Raw genomic sequence first — 20,210 nt, 5'->3', positions numbered from 1 at the left:
CCCCTTCTCCTCCTGCCTTCAATCTTTCCCAGCATCAGGGCCTTCTCTAATGAGTCAGCTCTTTACATCAGATAGCCAAAGTACTGGAGCTTCAGCTTCAGCATCAGTCCTTCCAATGAATATTCAGGACTGATTTTCTTTAGGATTGACTGATCTCCTAGCTGTCCAAGGGACTCTCAAGAGTCTTCTCCAACTTTTTTGAACCACAGTTCAAAAGCATCAATTCTTTGGTGCTTAACCTTCTTTATGGTTGAACTCACATTCATACATGACTACTGGAAAACCATAGCTTTGACTATATGGACCTTTGTTGGCAAAGTAAAGTCTCTGCTTTTTAATACACTGTCTAGGTTTGTCATAGCTTTTCTTCCAAGGAGCAAGCGTCTGTTGATTTCATGGCTGCAGTCACTATCTGCAGTGATTTTGGAGCCCCAAAAAATAAAGTCTCTCACTGTTTCCCCATCTATTTGCTATGAAGTGATGGGACTGGATGCACTCTCACTTGAAGAGAAAAGAGAAGCTATGAACTATCCATCACCAAAGCTAGCAAATACCTTCCTCTTTACCTACCTCTTCAGGTCTCTCCCTTCCTAACATACTTTCCTTCAACCCCGTACCATAGCAAACTTTTTGAAAAAGTTGTCCACACTATCTACACTTCCTTCAATCATTTCCCATTCACTCTTAACTCATTCCAATATGGCTTCCTCCCAGTCCACCTCACTGAAATGACTCTGGTACTCATGCTTCTGCAAACTTGATCTCAGGATCTTCTCTCCTCTGCTACCAATATTCTACTCTTATGCCAGTGTTGCTGAGCTCGGTAAATACCACGATCAATGAGCTGTTCATGGAAGAAATTCAAGAGTCATCCCAGATCACTCCCACTCCTTTACCTATCACACCTATTCAATCAAGAACCAGTTTCTAAGACTACTCTGGTGATGTCCATGTGTAGAGTCTTCTCTTTTGTTGTTGGAACAGGGTGTTTGCTATGATCAGTACATTCCCTGGCAAAACTCTTTTAGCCTTTGCCCTGCTTCATTCTGTACTCCAGGGTCAAATTTGCCTGTTACACTAGGTATTTCTTGACTACCTACTTTTGCATTCCAGTCTCCTATAATAAAAAGGACATCGTTTTTGGGTATTAGTTCTAGCAGGTCTTGGAAGTCTTCATAGAACTGTTCAACTTCAGCTTCTTCAGCATTATTGGTCAGGGCATAGAATTGGATTACTGTGATATTGAATGGTTTGCCTTGGAAATGAACAGAGATCATTCTGTCGTTTTTGAGATTGCATCCAAGAACTGCATTTTGGACTCTTTCATTGACTATGATGGCTATTCCATTTCTTCTAAGGGATTCTTGCCCACGGTAGTAGATATAATGGTCATCTGAGTTAAATTCACCCATTCCAGTCCACTTGAGTTCGCTGATTCCTAAAATGCCAATGTTTTACTCTTGCCATCTCCTGTTTGACCACTTCTAATTTGCCTTGATTCACGGACCTAACGTTCTAGGTTCTTATGCAATACTGTTCTTCATAGCATCAAACATTACTTCCATCACCAATCACATCCACAACTGGGTGTTGTTTTTGCTTTGGCTCCGTCTCTTCTGTCTTTCTGGAGTCATTTCTCCACTCTTCTCCAGGAGCATATTGCGCACCTACTGACCTGGGGAGTTCATCTTTCAGTGTCCTATCTTTTTGCCTTTTCATTCTGTTTATGGGGTTCTCAAGGCAAGAATACTAAAGTGGTTTGCCATTCCCTTCTCCAGTAGACCACATTTTGTCAGAACTCTCCACCATGACCCTGAAGCTCTTGGGTGGCCCTACATGGCATGGCTTATAGTTTCATTGAGTTAGATAAGGCTGTGGTCCATGTGATCAGATTGGTTAGTTTTCTGTGATTGTGGTTTTCAGTCTGTCTGCCCTCTGATGGAGAAGGATAAGAGGTTTATGGAAGCCTCCTGATTAGAGAGACTGACTGAGGAGGAAACTGGGTCTTGTTCTGATGGGCAGGGCGATGCTCAGTAAATCTTTAATACAATTTTCTGTTGAAGGGCAGGGCTGTGTTCCCTCCTTGTTATTTGACCTGAGGCCAAACTATGGTAGAGGTAATGAAGAAAATGGCAACCTCCTTCAAAAGGTCCCATGCACTCAGTGCCCCAAAGATGGAGAAGCTTTATACAGTCAGCAAAAAAGGACCGGGAGCTGACTGTGCTCAATGCAAAAGTAGGAAGTCAAGAAACACCTGGAGTAACAGGCAAATTTGGCCTTGGAGTATGGAATGAAGCAGGGCAAAGGCTAATAGAGTTCTTCCAAGAGAATGCACTGGTCATAGCAAACAGCCTCTTCCAACAACACAAGAGAAGACTCTACACATGGACATCACCAGATGGTCAACACCGAAATCAGATTGATTATATTCTTTGCAGCCAAAGATGGAGAAGTTCCATACGGTCAGCAAAAACAAGACCGGGAGCTGACTGTGGCTCAGATCATGAACTCCTTATTGCCAAATTCAGACTTAAGTTGAAGAAAGTAGGGAAAACCACTAGACCATTCAGGTATGACCTAAATCAAATCCCTTAATATTATATAATGGAAGTGACAAATAGATTCCAGGGATTAGATCTGATAGAGTCCCTGAAGAACTATGGACAGAGGTTCATGACATTGTACAGGAAGGAGTCAGTGATCAAGACCATCCCCAAGAAAAAGAAATGCAAAAAGGTGAAATGGTTGTCTGACGAGGCCTTACAAATTGCTGAGAAAAGAAGAGAAGCAAAAGGTAAAGGACAAAAGGAGATATGCACCCATTTGAATGCAGAGTTCCACAGAATAGCAAGGAGAGATAAGAAAGCCTTCCTCAGCAATCGGTGCAAAGAAATAGAGGAAAACAATAGAATGGGAAAGACTAGAGATCTCTTCAAAAAAAAAAGAAAAGAGATACCAAAAAAAAAAAAAAGAGATACCAAAGGAACTTTTCATGCAAAGATGGGCCTAATAGAAGCAGAAGATACTAAGAAGAGGTGGCAAGAATACACAGAAGAACTATATAAAAAAGATTTTCACGACCCAGATAGTCACGATGGTGTGATCACTCACCTAGAGCCAGACATCCTGGAATATGAAGTCAAGTGGGCATTAGGAAACATTACGAGGAACAAAGCTAGTGGAGGTGATAGAATTACAGTTGAGCTATTTCAAATCCTAAAAGATGATGCTGTGAAAATGCTGCACTCAACATGCCAGCAAATTTGGAAAACTCAGCAGGACTGGAAAAGGTCAGTTTTCATTCCAATCCCAAAGAAAGGCAATGCCAAAGAATGCTTAAACTACCACACAGTTGCACTCATCTTACACGTTAGTAAAGTAATGCTCAAAATTCTCCAAGCCAGGCTTCAACAGTACATGAACCGCGAAGTTCCAGATGTTTGAGCTGGATTTAGAAAAGGCAGAGGAACCAGAGATTTAATAGCCAACATCCGATGGATCATCGAAAAAGCGAGAGAGTTCAGAAAAACATCTACTTCTGCTTTATTGACTATGTCAAAGCCTTTGACTGTGTGGATCACAACAAACTGTGGAAAATTCTTGAAGAGATGGGAATATCAGACCACCTGATCTGCCTCCTGAGAAATCTGTATGCAGGTCAAGATGCAACAGTTAGAACTAGACATGGAACAATGGACTGGTTCCAAATCGGGAAACAAGTACGTCAAGGCTGTATATTGTCACCCTGCTTATTTAACTTACATGCAGAGTACTTCATGAGAAATGCTGGACTGGATAAAGCACAAGCTGGAATCAAGACTGCCGGGAGAAATATCAATAACCTCAGATATGCAGATGACACACCTGATGCAAAGAGCTGACTCATTTGAAAAGACCCTGATGCTGGCAAAGATTGAAGGCGAGAGGAGAAGGGGACGACAGAGGATGAGATGGTTGGATGGCATCATCGACTCAATGGACATGAGACTGTAAACTCCGGGAGTTGGTGATGGACAGGGAGACCTGGCATGCTGCAGTCCACGGGGTTGCAGAGTTGGACAAGACTGAGAGACTGAATTGAACTGAAGATAACTCTTAAATGTGCCTAATTCTTGTATAAATGTCACCAACTGCAAACAACACCACTATCACCTTTCATTTGGAAAGGTGAAAGGACCTCCTAAATCTATTATGCTTATTCAGTTTTATCTCCAACCACTGTCTCTACTTAAGACCACTTAAGCATTAAGTTCCTTGGTCATGGCATCCTCTTTCTTGCTTAGCGTTTGAACATGCTATTCCTTTGATTAGTAAATTCCTATTCATTCTTCAGTTCTCAGTTTAAAAGTCACACTCTCTACTACTATATATAAAATGGATAACTAATCATAACCTACTGTATAGCACAGGGAACTTTACTCAGTGCTCTGTGGTGACCTAAATGGGAAGGAAATCCAAAAAACAGAAGATATGTGTATACACACAGTTGATACACTTTGCTGTACAGCACAAACTAACAACCGTTTTAAAGCAACTGTCCTCTAATTTAAAAAAATAAAAATAAACGTCACTTTCTCAAATGTCCCTTCCCTACTCTCTGGACTAAGTTACATATCTCTATCACTGTTCCCACATAGTTTGGCACAATTCTATCATGGTAATACTGTCAACTCTCTCTCATTGTAATACCATTACTATTCATTATAGTACTTAATTAGAATATGCTGTAGTCTTTTTATCTTCCTAAAATTTAAATTCAATGAAGCAAGAAACTTACTTTTCTATGCTCAGCATACACTGAATTAAATATACACAGAACAAAAGAATAATTCTAAACAATCTGCAAGCTATTCTATAAGCAAAGTAATTCTTAAAGGTCAATAGCCAAAGACTAAAAAAAAATTGTATTCTACATATTATTAATTTATTTTAAAGTATTTATTTACATGTTAAGTTTTTAGAAGCCACTATGCTAAGAACTTCTCATTTTCATGCATTGGAGAAGGAAATGGCAACCCACTCCAGTGTTATTGCCTGGAGAATCCCAGGGACAGGGGAGCCTGGTGGGCTGCCGTCTATGGGGTCGCACAGAGTCGGACACGACTGAAGTGACTTAGCAGCAGCAGCATGCTAAGAACTAGGGATATTAATTTGAATATGATTCTCAGCTCCTCCTCACTAGGGGGAACGCCAACAGCCTTTCTCTCTGGGTGTATATCTCTGCCTTGCCCCTCCATCTTAACTAAACTAACCATTTCTCTGTGTACTGTCCCACTTTTTGTGCTATGTCTCTGGTAACAAACTTTGTACCTGCATTTACAAAAAAAAAAAAACACAATTCCCAAATCATAATAAAAGATATATATCCATAAACAAAGAATAGCATGTTAAATGCAGAGGTAAATAAAAAAGAGTGAATATCCAAATTTACATAGGGGGATGAAGTTAAGAAAGCACCTAAGGCCAAAGAAACTGCAATTTGAGTGGTGAGAGGAGTTTGCCACTCAGAAGAGGAGAAAAGACATTTCTCAAAGACAGAACAAAAGGGCTGAAATAAGCCTGGAATATGGAGAGAACACAGGAGTAAGAAACATAAGAGAAAAAGCAAACCATACAAAATGGACAATAGTTTCCTGATCAAGGTATCTTAGAGTTATTACTATTGAAATTAGCCTAGCTTTAGAGTAAACCAGGCTAATAATCATTAGCCTCAAAATTTCAATCATAAAAATAAAATCTGATATATACATAGGAAATTTAAATAGCTAGAAATATTTTTGATAAATCCTAACATAGTTGCTCTTGCCTCTTTGGGCCATGGTTTCCTTATCCATAACTTAGATGAGACAAATTAGATGAGATAATATCTTTTAACACTGCTTGATTTTATATCTTGAAATTGAATTATTCAAGATAACCTACCTTCTGCAAGTGTAACTGTCACAGTCTCTCTGAGAATATTCCCACTATCTGTAGTCCATTGAAGCTGAAATGGGAACACTTACTTCAGTAAAAAGAACAAAGCATTTATCTCTAAAACTATTTTAAAATAGCAATGCAACTGTCATATCTTACCCAATCATAGTATAAATGTGCTGTATTCTATAATTACTTTCTTCACTTGTTCACATTCTCAAAGCATAAGTATACTTAACTACTCAAATAAATTATCTTCCCAAGTTCAGATAGCAAGAATTTGACAAAGACTACTGGTACTCAAATCTATTTTCGTTTCTGAATTTTGGATAGTGAATGACTAAGCGTTTTGGATAGAAAAGAAGAGTAGCTCAAGCTTAGTAACAAATTTCAAACTATTCAGTTACTGAATCTAGAAATTAAAAATGTAGACAGCAGATACTGTTACTTGAGATTTTAATGCCAAAATCATTGTGTGTATCACAATTAGTAGTTTCTGGGTAATTTCCAGGTAACCATTGTGTATATTACTATCAGCAGTTTCTGGGTAGTTTATACTCTCTTCAGAGTAGGTAGAAATGGCCACTTTGCTGGGGGAAACTACACTATCAGAGTATGAGGTAAGCTTTACATCCGCAGAGAGCATATAGAACCAACATCATCACATTCAAGTCTATACTATTCTATTTAAACTTGCTGACATATTTAAAAAGAGGTGGAGATATACATACTATGCACTCAATAAATATCTGTCACATAAATAAGATATACTTTTATGGAGATAAAATATGTTGATTTTTAAGTGAAGATTACTATTGTTATTATAGTCACGGCTAGAAATTCACTTAAATTTCTTTTTATGGGAGTAATAAAAAACATTTTAGTTAAATCATCACCTAAGAGTTCAGTGTTTACATTTTGGGGAAAAACACTATTTTTCCTTACATCACAGTTATTTATATGGCCTAATAGCAACCACGAATTAGCTGAGAAAGACCATTGGTAATAAAACAAGAAATTACAGTTGTAATCATACCGTTGCTGGAATAATCTCTGAGTTACATATATTATCTCCATTTCTCAAGGATTTCTGTACCTCATGGATGTGATTTCTTATATCATTTACAGTTGGAAAAAAGGATAAATTATGTCTTTCAGGTACTTCATCAGGTTTGAAGAGTTCCCTTTCGACAAATTTTCTGTGGAAATATAAAATAGAATAAAAACATAATCTAGCAATCTAATAATTTAGTTATAGTGAGAAAGGTTCTCTTTTAGCATATAATTCTGTAAAGTATGATTTACAGCTTTATAAGTAATTTATATTTTTCTACTTTTTTCAACACGTTAAGTCATAGAATTCATGCAGATTAAAAGAAAGGTAATATTTTCACTGGTTAAACACCTGCATATCTTAGAATGAGCTTTGATATTTTTATGAATTTAATGAAATCACTATTTTCAGTTCAAAAATAGTATGCTTTTGAATGCTTACTCTGTCAGTCACTGACCTGAACACTTTATATCTGCTGCTGCTAAGTCACTTCAGTTGTGTCCGACTCTGTGCAACCCCATAGACGGCAGCCTACCAGGCTCCCCCGTCCCTGGGATTCTCCAGGCAAGAACACTGGAGTGGGTTACCATTTCCTTCTCCAATGCATGAAAGTGAAAAGTGAAAGTGAAGTGGCTCAGTCATATCTGACTCTTAGCGACCCCAGGGACTGCAGCCCACCAGGCTCCTCCATCCATGGGATTTTCCAGGCAAGAGTACTAGAGTGGAGTGCCATTTCCTTCTCTGACTTTACATCTAGTATCTCCTTTAACCCATCCTATAATCTTGTGAGGTAAGTATAATCAACATTCCGACTTTACAGAAGAGGGAACTAAGGGCTACAGAAATTAAGTAATTTGCCCAAAGTCATACACCAGGCTAGTAACTAAGACAGACTAGGCCTATAACAAATTTACACATATAAATATATTTCATTGCTTTCAAAAGTCTTCAAATAATATATGAAAAATGATCTGCTCAAATTTTACAAGTAGACCAAAAAGATAGAAATAAAAGGCAATGTTGCCACAAGATGGTATAAAAAGTAAATATATAAAAAGAAATAATAAAATTAAATATACACATGCTTTGTGCATTATATTCAGTAGGCCATATTGCAGAGCTATATCATACTTTTGTTCTTAAGATTTAGGTTTAGTAAAATAGTGGATGGCTTACCAAACTTTGGCTCTGTTCTAACAATGCCCCAATGTAAATAAACATAAAATGTCTAAGAAATCTGTTAAACAGAAGTCATGTATTAATTAAGAAATAATCCTGGGAAATACTCATTCAGATCTGACTACACAGTAACCAGCAGGAATAAGGTCAGTTAAGAAGCAGAAACCACGGTGAAGAGCAAGGTTGTACACCTAGACTTTACTTCTAGCTATATCTCTTTAACCATCCCAAGTCTCCACTTCCTCATCTGAAGAATGAGGATAAATACACTAAATTTATAAAGTCATAGGAATAAATGAGCTTGTGCCTATAAAGTACTTAGCATACTATTTGGCACACACATAGTAAATGCCTCATATTTATAATAATTATTATTATTATATCCTGAGTACCAATAAAATTAGACCAGAGTACTATATGGGGCTTCCCCAGTGGCTAAACAGTAAAGAATCCACCTGCAATCCAGGAGCCACAGGAGACATGGGTTTGATCCCTGTGTCGGGAAGATACCCTGGAGGAGTGCATGGCACCCCACTCCAGTACTCTTGCCTGGAGAATCCCATGGACAGAGGAGCCTGGCGGGCTGCAGTCCACAGGGTCGCAAAGAGTCGAACACGACTGAAGTGACTTAGCATGCACACACAGAGTACTACATATAAAATTTCATTAGACAAAAAATTGCTCATATTATTTTGTTTCAATAAAATTTAACTGCACATTTCAAATGGGTTAAAACAAATATCTTGGCCAATGTTTTAAAATCTTTGCTCAAAATTTTCTTTCTATAAAGGTATTTAGTATATAATTCAATATATATATCATTTTAAAATAGTCTAATTTGCCAAATCTGAACATAGAATATCTCAAATGAGTAATTCAAATCATTACTCATGGCTTGCAAAGCATCTGCTAAAAGTGATCAACACATAAATAATATTATTTTAATATGTTAATAAACTATATTCCCTGCATATTGATAGCATATATCCTGGAATATGTCTATAATGTTAAGTGTATTATTTAAACCAGCAAACAAAAATGAAAAACATAAAAGAACAATTTGTTTCTACTGTACCTTAGCTGTTTTCTAACTGCATACACTTGTTCTATTCCCTGTGATACTAATTCTTGAATTTTATGTGCTACTTGAGGATGTAGACGTGAGGGCAATGTACAATTCTCATCTCTAATTGCAGCTTCTTCTTCTTCAAGAGAAGATATGGGAAAGGAGGAAGATGATAAAGGGAGGCAGGGAGTCTCTAATTCATGATACTGATGAGCTTGCTGCGTAGGTAACTGTACATACCACCTAATGAGAGAAAATATTTAAAATTATATTACTAGAAAAAGGCAAGAATTATATACTTCTGTTAATACTCATCAAGAGAAGGAATAATTTTTTTGAAAAATTATATATAATAATATCATATTAAGTGTTTCCCAAGTACTTCAGTGGTGAAGAATCCACCTGCCAATGCAGGAGATGTGGGTTTGATCCCTGGGTCAAAAAGAGCCACTAGAGAAGGAAATGGCAACCCACTCCACTATTATTGCCTGGGAAATGCCATGAACAGAGAAGCCTGGTAGGCTATAGTAAATCAGGTTGCAAGAAAGTACTAAATATATAATAAAACGTGTTTCCAAATATGAGTTTATCATGTTGGGAAAAAACTTCCATGTGGTATACAGAATTCTTTGGTCAAAATTATCCACATGGGGTTGATGAACTCAATGACTTATACATGGCAAATCAGTTTAATACCTAGGGAGCTACTAATACAACATCTACCTTATAGAAACTATTTCTTAATGGAATAATTGGAAAACATAATATAATTTCTCTTATAGACAGAATTCTTGTAAAAGGAACACAGTAACTTGTAAATACAAGAACAATGTAAACGTCATACCTAAGAACACCACCAGCATCTACCAAGTTCTTTTTTAGCAAGTTAAAGGCTTTCTCCTGCTCCATTCGGATTATCTTCCTGTCAATTTTGGGGTCTGTAGGAACTCTATAGTCAGGAAATTTCTGTACTTTTTTAATGTAAATCCTTTTCATAAGAAAAACAAGAATTTGCTCCATTAAACTATAATCTCAAGATTATCTAACTTGTCAAACAGAAGTTTAATTTAAGCATTACTAAAGTTTAGAGAAAATTTGATTATCTAGAAAGCATTCAGATCATTATGTGAAAGATATGCCATAGTCTCAGTATATAACACTTAGCAAATTAACAGTAGTCATTACTTTAGTAAAAATGTCTAAACACTATGAAACTAACTTTTTTTTTCCTGGATCTGTCTCTTCTCCATTCTCCTGCTCATGCCTAATTACTGTAATGCCCTCCTTCTGGGGCTTCTAGCCACCATTATATCATTTCTTACATCCACTTGCTATATCAACGCCATAATAATTCTTCACATTTGTACCACTGTTGAAATCTATTTGCGCCTTAATCAAGTAAAAATGATTTAGCAGCACTCAGAGCATTCTATATGATTCTAGTTTATTTATCCATCTTTTAATTTCTTCAAATATTATATTGCTTTTCATGTGAAGTTTATCATCTCAATGTTCCATCTCCCTCCTTCCCAAGATACACAATGTCGTTGCTGGGCACAGAGTCAGTTCAGTTCAGTTCAGTCGTGTCTGACTCTTTGCGACCCCATGGACTGCAGCATGCGAGGCCTCCCTGTCCATCACCAACTCCCGGAGTTTACTCAAAATCATGTCCATTGAGTCGGTGATGCCATCCAACCATCTCATTCTCTGTTGACCCCTTCTTTTCCCACTTTCAACCTTTCCCAGCATCAGGGTTTTTCAAATGAATCAATTCCTTGCTTCAGATACTGGAGTTTCAGCTTTACCATCAGTCCTTCCAATGAATATGCAAGACTGACTTCCTTTAGGATGGACTGGTTGGATCTCCTTGCAGTCCAAGGGACTCTCACATCTTCTCCAACACCACAGTTTAAAAGCATCAATTCTTCAGCACTCAGCTTTCTTTACAGTCCAACTCTCACATGCATACATGACTACTGGAAAAACCATAGCTTTGCCTAGATGAACCTTTGTTGGAAAAGTAATATCTCTGCTTTTAAATATGCTATCTAGGTTGGTCATAACTTTCCTTCCAAGGAGTAAGTGTCTTTTAATTTCACGGCTGCAGTCACCATCTGCAGTGATTTTGGAGCCCAAAAAATAAAGTCTGACACTGTTACCACTGTTTCCCCATCTATTTCCCATGAAGTGATGGGACCGGATGCCATGATCTTCGTTTTCTGAATGTTGAGCTTTAAGCCAACTTTTTCACTCTCCACTTTCACTTTCATCAAGAGGCTTTTTAGTTTCTCTTCACTTTCTGCCATAAGGGTGGTGTCATCTGCATATTCGAGGTTATTGATATTTCTCCCGGCAGTCTTTGTTACAGGTTGTGCTTCATGCAACCTGGCATTTCTCATGAAATAATCTGCATGTAAGTTAAATATATACAACCTTGACGTACTCCTTTACCGATTTGAAACCAGTCTGTTGTTCCATGTCCAGTTCTATCTGTTGCTTCTTCACCTGCATACAGATTTCTCAGGAGTCAGGTCAGGTGGTCTGTTATGCCCATCTCTTCAAGAATTTTTCACAGTTTGTTGTGATCCAAACAGTCAAAGGCTTTGGCATACTCAATAAAGCAGAAGTACATGTTTTTCAGGAACTCTCACTTTTTCAATGATCCAATGGGTGTTGACAACTTGACTCTGGTTCCTCCACCTTATCTAAATCCAGTTTGAACATCTGGAAGTTCACGGTTCATGTACCATTGAAACCTGGCTTGGAGAGCTTTGAGCATTACTTTGCTAGCGTGTGAGATGGGTGCAATTGTGCGGTAGTTTGAGCATTCTTTGGCATTGCCTTTCTTTGGGATTAGAATGAAAACTGACCTTTTCCAGGCCTGTGGCCACTGCTGAGTTTTCCAAATTTGCTGGCATATTGAGTGCAGCATTTTCACAGCATCATTTTTTAGGATTTGAAATAGCTCAATGGGAATTCCATCAACTCCACTAGCTTTGTTCATAGTGATGCTTTCTAAGGCCCACTTGACTTCACAGTCCAGCATGTGTGGCTCTAGGTGAGTGATCACACCATTGTGATTTTCTGGGTCGTGAAGAAATTTTTTGTATAGTTTTCTGTGTATTCTTGCCACGTCTGCTTAGTTTCTTCTGCTTCGGTTAGGTCCATACCATTCCTGTCCTTTATTGTGCACATCTTTGCATGAAAAGTTCCTTTGGTATCTCTATTTTTTTTTCTTTTTTGAAAAGATCTCTAGTCTTTCCCATTCTATTGTTTTCCTCTATTTCTTTGCATTGATCAGTGAGGAAGACTTTCTTATCTCTCCTCGCTATTCTGTGGAACTCTGCATTCAAATGGGTATATCTCTCCTTTCCTGCTTTGCCTTTTACTTCTCTTCTTTTCTCAGCGATTTGTAAGGCCTCGTCAGACAACCATTTCACCTTTTTGCATTTCTTTTTCTTGGGGATGGTTTGATCACTGCCTCCTGTACAATGTCATGAACCTCTGTCCATAGTTCTTCAGGGACTCTGTCTATCAGATCTAATCCCTGGAATCTATTTGTCACTTCCACTGTATAATTTTAAGGGATTTGATTTAGGTTATACCTGAATGGTCTAGTGGTTTTCCCTACTTTCTTCAACTTAAGTCTGAATTTGGCAATAAGGAGTTCATGATCTGAGCCACAGTCAGATCCCAGTCTTGTTTTTGCTGACTGTATGGAACTTCTCCATCTTTGGCTGCAAAGAATATAATCAGTCTGATTTCGGTGTTGACCATCTGGTGATGTCCATGTGTAGAGTCTTCTCTTGTGTTGTTGGAAGAGGCTGTTTGCTATGACCGGTGCATTCTCTTGGAAGAACTCTATTAGCCTTTGCCCTGCTTCATTCTGTACTCCAAGGCCAAATCTGCCTGTTACTCCAGGTGTTTCTTGACTTCATACTTTTGCATTCCAGTCCCCGATAATGAAAAGGAGATCATTTTGGGGTGTTAGTTCTACAAGGTGTTGTAAGTCTTCATAGAACAATTCCCTTGAGCTTCTGTAGCATTATTGGTCAGGGCATAAACTTGGATTGCTGTGATATTGAATGGCTTGCCTTAGAAACAAACAGAGATCATTCTGTCATTTTTGCGATTGCATCTAATAACTGCATTTTGGACTCTGGCTTACTATGATGGCTACTCTATTTCTTCTAAGGGATTCTTGCCCACCGTAGTAAATATATTGGTCATCTGAGTTAAATTCACCCATTCCAGTCCATTTTAGTTCACTGATTACTAAAGTGTCGATGTTCACTCTTGCCATCTCCTTTTGACCACTTCCAATTTGCCTTAATTCATGGTCAGTTTTCATTCCAATCCCAAAGAAAGGCAATGCAAAGAATACTCAAACTACTGCATAATTGCCCTCATCACACATGTTAGCAAATTAATGCTCAAAATTCTATAAGCCAGGCTTCAATGGTACGTGAACTGTGAACTTCCAGATGTTTAAGCTGGATTTAGAAAAGGCAGAGGAACCAGAGACCAAATTGCCAACATCCGCTAGATCATGGAAAAAGCAAGAGAGTTCCAGAAAAACATCTATTTCTGCTTTATTGACTATGTCAAAGTCTTTGACTGTGTGGATCACAACAAACTGTGGAAACTTCTTGAAGAGACGGGAATACCAGACCACCTGACCTGCCTCCTGAGAAATCTGTATGCAGGTCAAGAAGCAACAGAGAAAACTGGACATGGAACAAGAGACTGGCTCCAAATCGGGAAAGGAGTATGTCAAGCCTGTATATTGTCACCCTGCTTATTTACCTTATATGCAGAGTACATCATGAGAAATGCAGGACTGGATAAAGCACAACCTGGAACAAAGACTGCAGGGAGAAATATCAATAACCTCAGATATGCAGATGACACCACCATTATGACAAAAAGTGAAGAAGAATTAAAGAGACTCTTGATGAAAGTGAAAGAGGAGAGTGAAAAGTTGGCTTAAAACTAAACATTCAGAAAAGTAAGATGATGGCATCTGGTCCCAGCACTTCATGGCAGATAGATGGGGAAACAGTAGAAACAGTGAAAGACTTTATTTTTTTGGACTCCAAAATCACTGCAGATGGTGACTGCAGCCATGAAATTAAAAGAAGCTTGTCCCTTGGAAGAAAAGTTGTGACCAACCTAGATAGCATATTAAAAAGCAGAGACATTACTTTGCCAACAAAGGTCTGTCTAGTCAAAGCTATGGTTTTTCCAGTAGTCATGTATGCATGTGAGAGTTGGATTATAAAGAAAGCTGAGTGCTGAAGAATTGATGCTTTTGAACTGTGGTATTCGAGAATACTGTTCAGAGTCCCCTGGACAGCAAGGAGATCCAACCAGTCCGTCCTAAAGGAAGTCAGTCCTGGATGTTTTTTGGAAGGACTGATGCTGAAGCAGAAACTCCAATACTTTGGGCACCCGATGTAAAAAACTGACTCATTTGAAAAACCCTGATGCTGGGAAAGATTGAAAGTGGGATGAGAAGGGTACGACAGAGGATGAGATGGTTGGATGTCATCACCAACTCAATGGACATGAGTTTGAGTAAACTCTGGGAGTTGGTGATGGACAGGAAGGCCTGGCGTGCTGCTGTCCATGGGATGGCAAAGAATCGGATACGACTGAGCGACTGAACTGAACTGATGGACCTAACATTCCAGGTTCCCATGCAATATTGCTCTTTACAGCATCAGACTTTACTTCCATCACCAGTCACATCCACAACTGGGTGTTGTTTTTGCTTTGCCTCTGTCACTTCATTCTTTCTGGTACATATTAGATACTCAAAAAGTACTTTTAGAATGATTGAGAATAAAATAATTTCTTCACATATAGTGACTTTTTCCCAAGTTATGTCTAAAGTTCTAAATTGCTTATACTTCAAAGCAATTGTTTAATGGTCATGTTTAACAGTCAGGTTTTAACACTGTCTAAAGTTAACATTATCAGATTAAAGCTTAACTGGCTTTAAAAACTATTTGAGAATGCTGAGATTGTGATATGACATGTATTGCTAAAATAAGGATTTCAAAGCTCAACTAAATTTAACATTTACGTGTTACTTTTAAATTTTATCTTATGATTTAAAACACTATAAATGTGTGAAACAGAATATTATTACTGAAAGACATTATAAAAGTCTTTCATTGGTGTACATTTTTCATCCTCAGTCAAAGCAATGACTACTCAGTAGTCCTATTCTACCTAAAACTGACTATGTTGGTCTTATATATTGCTGCTGTGAATATAATTGGTAAAATCACTACCAAGCAACTCTCCAACTCTCCAACAACTGCCAGCATTTAAAAAGAACACAATACTTGCCCTAACAATCTAATTTCAAGGAATTTATTCCATTAATATAGAAATAGCTACAGTGTTATTAGCTGCAGCTTCATAAATAATAATGAAGAATACTTCTCAGTGCCTACAGTTCATTGTTGGAGGGCTAAGTAAACGATAATTCATCTACAAGTGGAATATTATATGGCTATTAAAATGGAACCAGGAAACTAATATAATGTTATATGTCAATTATATTTCAATTTTTAAAATCAATTGATCAGTTAATAAAAAGAAGGAATCAGCTCATTTATACACAGCCATGGTGCCAGCTTTGAGACATATTGAGAATGAATAAAAAAACATACAGTAAAACACCATGGTGCTACAATATAATGAGGGAACTATAATTAATATCCTGTGATAAACTACAGTGGAAAAGAAAATGAAAACGAGTAATTACATATATAACTGAATCACTGTGTTGTATAGCAGAAACTAACACATTATAAATCAATTATACCTAAATTTAAAACAATTTTTAAGTGTATATAGTAGTATATGTCTCTACAATCACACTAGTATGAAACAATAGTTTTGAGCAAATAACCACATTAGGCATTCAGAATGGAAATATATCCATGTGAATTTATAGAAGAAAAGAAGGTATGCTACTACCGAAATTTAAGGAAAGAAAATATTAGTGATCTTCAACATTTATGAGGGAAAAGTGAGAGAGATATATAATAGGCATATATACAGAATATCTTTGAAAAGTTACTCAAGACACTGGTAAGAGTTGTTGCCTTCAAGTGGGACATGCAGGGTAAGAGGAAACAGATTTCACTGTATAGTTTCCAGCACAGCTTAAACATAATAAAAACATGCACATGTGCATATTAACTATTCAAATATAAGTACTTAATAAAAAATAAAAGAAATATGAAGCTTACCGGGCTGGACAAGTGGCTTTGTAGAGCTGACAAGACCTATTTTCCAGCTCTCCAATTTTTTTTAACTGGAAACCTTTTCTCCTTGGCCCATATTGACACTCCATTACGACAGCTCTACTCCCTGTGGGCCAAAACCAACTATTGATATTAATTCAAGTATCCATCTGCTCTGGGTGCTAGATTAAAAACTACTTGGTAGTAGCAGTGACAAAATCTATACTTCCAATTACACAATCTTAAGGAAAGAAAATATCAGTCCTACTGAGATATACAAACCCATAAATATAAAAGTTTATTATAATATTTACCAATCGTATCAAATTATGTAAGGAAATCAGCAAACACCACATCCACTGAATGTCAACTGATATTTACATACACATAATTTTAATAATAAAATTACTTTGTAAGTAAAAATTAGCAAATGCTACATTTGTTAACAAATATGAAAGTCTTTTATATTTTTATTTCCTTTTATAATTGATTTCCTTATTTCTATTTGAGCTGTTCAAATCATGTGATTACCAACCTCTAAGATGACCCTCAATGATCCTGGCTCCTGGTACTCATGTCCTTGGTAATTCCATCCCTGTGGGCATGAGCTATACTTATTAACTTACTTCTAATGACTATGGTAGAAGTCATCAGTCAGTTCAGTCGATCAGTCATGCTCAAATCTTTGTGACCCCATGGACTGCAGCATACCAGGCTTCCCTGTCCTTCATCAACTCCCAGAGCTTGCTCAAACTGAAGTCCATCAAGTCGGTGATGCCATCCAACCATCTCATCCCCTGTCATCCCCTTCTCCTTCCACCTTCAATCTTTCCCAGCATCAGGGTCTTTTCCAATGAATTAGTTCTTTGCATCAGGTGGCCAAAGTATTAAGAGTTTCAGCTTCAGCATCAGTCCTTTCAATCAATATTCAGGACTGATTTCCTTTAGGATGGACAGGTTTTATCTACTTGTACCCCAAGGGACTCTCAAGAGTTTTCTCCAACATCACGGTTCAAAAGCATCAATTCTTCAGTGCTCAGGACAGTGCAGTTCAGTTTAGTCACTCAGTCATGTCTGACTCTTTCCAACCCCATGACTGCAGCACGCCAGGCCTCCCGGTTCATCACCAACTCCTGGAATTTACTTAAACTCATGTCCATTGAGTTGGTGATGCCATCCAACCATCTCATCCTCTGTCATCCGCTTCTCCTCTCACTTTCAATCTTTCCCAGCCTCAGGGTCTTTTCAAATGAGTAGGTTCTTTGCATCAGGTGGCCAAAGTATTGGAGTTTCAGCTTCAACATCAGTTCTTCCAATGAATATGCAGGACTGACTTCCTTTAGGATGGACTGGTTGGATCTCCTTGCAGTCCAAGGGACTCTCAAGTCTTCTCCAACACCACAGTTCAAAAGCTCAATTCTTTGGTGCTCAGCTTTCTTTAGAATCTAACTATCACATCCATATGTGACTCCTGGAAAAACCATAGCTTTGACTAGACAGACCTTTGTTGGCAAAGTAATGTCTCTGCTTTTTAATATGCTATCTAGGTTGGTCACAACTTTTCTTCCAAGGAGCAAGCGTCTTTTAATTTCGTGGCTGCAGTCACCATCTGCAGTAATATTGAGCCCCCCAAAATAAAGTCTCTCACTGTTTCCACTGTTTCCCCATCTATTTGCCATGAAGTGCTGGGACCAGATGCCATGATCTTACTTTTCTGAATAATGAGTTTTAAGCCAGCCTTTACACTCTCCTCTTTCACTTTCATTAAGAGGCTCTTTAGCTCTTCTCCCCTTTCTGCCATAAGGGTATTGTCATCTGCATATCTGAGGCTATTGATATTTCTCCCAACAATCTTGATTCCAGTTTGTGCTTCATCCAGTCCAACATTTCTCATTATGTACTCTGCATTTAAGTTTAATAAGCAGGGTGACAATATAACAGCCTCGACGTACTCCTTTCCCGATTTGGAACCAGTCTGTTGTTGAATGTTCACTTCTAACTGTTGCTTCTTAACCTGCATACAGATTTCTCAGGAGACAGGTCAGATGGTCTGGTATCCCATCTCTTCAAGAATTTTCCACAGTTTGTTGTGATCCACATAGTCAAAGGCTTTGGCATAGTCAATAAAGCAGAAGTACATGTTTTTCTGAAACTCTCGTTTTTTCAATAATACAACAGGATGCTAGCAATTTGATCTCTAGTTCTTCTGCCTTTTGTAAATCAAGCTTGAACATCTGGAAGTTCATGGTAAACGTGCTGTTGAAGCCTGGCTTGGAGAATTTTGAGCATTACTTTGCTAGCCTTTGAGATGGGTACAACTGTGCGATAGTATTCTTTGGCATTGCCTGTCTTTGGGATTGGAATGAAAACTGACCTTTTCCAGTCCTGCTGAGTTTTCCAAATTTGCTGGCATGTTGAGTGCAGCATTTTCACAGCATCATCTTTTAGGATTTGAAATAGCTTAACGGAAATTCCATCACCTCTACTAGCTTTGTTTGTAGTGATGCTTCCTAAGGCCCACTAGACTTCTCATTCTAGGATGTCTGGCTCTAGGTGGGTGATCACACCATCGTGATTATCTGGGTCGTGAAGATCTGTTTTGTACAGTTCTTCTGTGTATTCTTGCCATTTCTTAATATCTTCTGCTTCTGTTAGGTCCATACCATTTCTGTCCTTTATTGTGCCCATCTTTGCATGAAATGTTGCCTTTGAATCTCTAATCTTCTTGAAGAGATGTCTAGTCTTTCCCATTCTATTGTTTTCCTCTATTTCTTTGCATTGATCACTAAGGAAGGCTTCTTATCTCTCCCTGCTATTCTTTGGTACTCTGCATTTAAATGGTGTATCTTTCCTTTTGTCCTTGCTTTTTGTTTGTCTTCTTTTCTCCATTATCTGTAAGGCCTGGTCAAACAACCATTTTGCCTTTTTGCATTTCTTTTTCTTGGGGATGGTCTTGATCCCTGCCTCCTGTACAATGTCATGAACCTCCATCCCTAGTTTTTCAGGGACTCTGTCTATCAGAGCTAATCCCTGGAATCTATTTGTCACTTCTACTGTATAATCGTAAGTGATTTGATTTAGGTCATACCTGAATGGTCTAGTGGTTTTCCCTACTTTCTTTAAGTCTGAATTTGGCAATAAGGAGTTCATGATCTGAGCCACAGTCAGGGCCTGGTCTTGTTTTCACTGACTATATGGAGGTTCTCCATCTTTTGCTGCAAAGAATATAATCAATCTTATTTTGGTATTGACCATCTGGTGTGTCCATTTGTAGATTCCCTGGTGGCTCAGATGGCAAAAGTGACAGGATTTATTTTTGATATTAAGTTATAAGAAGACTATGACTTCCATCTTAAGATACTTTCTTAGTCAATTGCTCTCTCTGGGTGAAATCAGATGTCATATGGTGAGGCAGCTCTGTGAGAAGGCCCACCCAACAAGAAAGAAGCCTGCCAACAGCCACAGGAGTCAGCTTGGAAGCAGATCCACCCCCAGACAAGCCCAAAGATGACTGTGCTCCAGCCAACACCTTAATTGCATTCTTGTGAGAGAACCTGCAGCAGAACCTCCTTGCTAAGCTGCTCCTGCATTTCTGACCCACAGAAACTGTGAAACAGTAAATGTTTGTTGCTTTCACCCACCACATTTGGGGTAATTTGTTACACTGCAATATATAATACAAATAAGTAGATGTGAAAACTATACAATTTAAGATGCTAAGTTGAATATCCTA

General features: G+C 38.0%; 1 protein-coding gene across 14 annotated transcripts in view; it reads right to left on the bottom strand.

The window, feature by feature from the left end:
• The window catches only part of CARF (calcium responsive transcription factor), a 78,602-nt gene that overhangs the window by 30,955 nt on the left and 27,437 nt on the right, over positions 1-20,210 (bottom strand). For 11 of the 14 annotated variants that reach the window (XR_003514902.1, XR_003514903.1, XR_003514901.1 and 8 more), the window contains 5 exons: positions 16,484-16,604; positions 10,060-10,203; positions 9,225-9,458; positions 6,953-7,115; positions 5,923-5,986 (listed from right to left, as the gene is read on the bottom strand). Coding sequence is in view for 11 of the 14 variants with exons in the window: in XM_027564709.1 (XP_027420510.1) it covers positions 5,923-5,986; positions 6,953-7,115; positions 9,225-9,458; positions 10,060-10,203; positions 16,484-16,604 (726 nt within the window). In the remaining 3 variants the exon portion in view is untranslated. Of the gene's footprint in view, positions 1-5,922; positions 5,987-6,952; positions 7,116-9,224; positions 9,459-10,059; positions 10,204-16,483; positions 16,622-20,210 lie in introns of all 14 variants that reach the window. The other 3 variants (XM_027564753.1, XM_027564800.1, XM_027564763.1) reach the window with 3 other exon arrangements.

The sequence above is a fragment of the Bos indicus x Bos taurus genome, chromosome 2 (assembly GCF_003369695.1).
Source record: "Bos indicus x Bos taurus breed Angus x Brahman F1 hybrid chromosome 2, Bos_hybrid_MaternalHap_v2.0, whole genome shotgun sequence".
NCBI classification, from domain to species: Eukaryota; Metazoa; Chordata; class Mammalia; order Artiodactyla; family Bovidae; genus Bos; species Bos indicus x Bos taurus.
The sequence above is the reverse complement of the archived record's forward strand: the minus strand, read 5'-3'. Positions and strand labels throughout refer to the sequence as shown.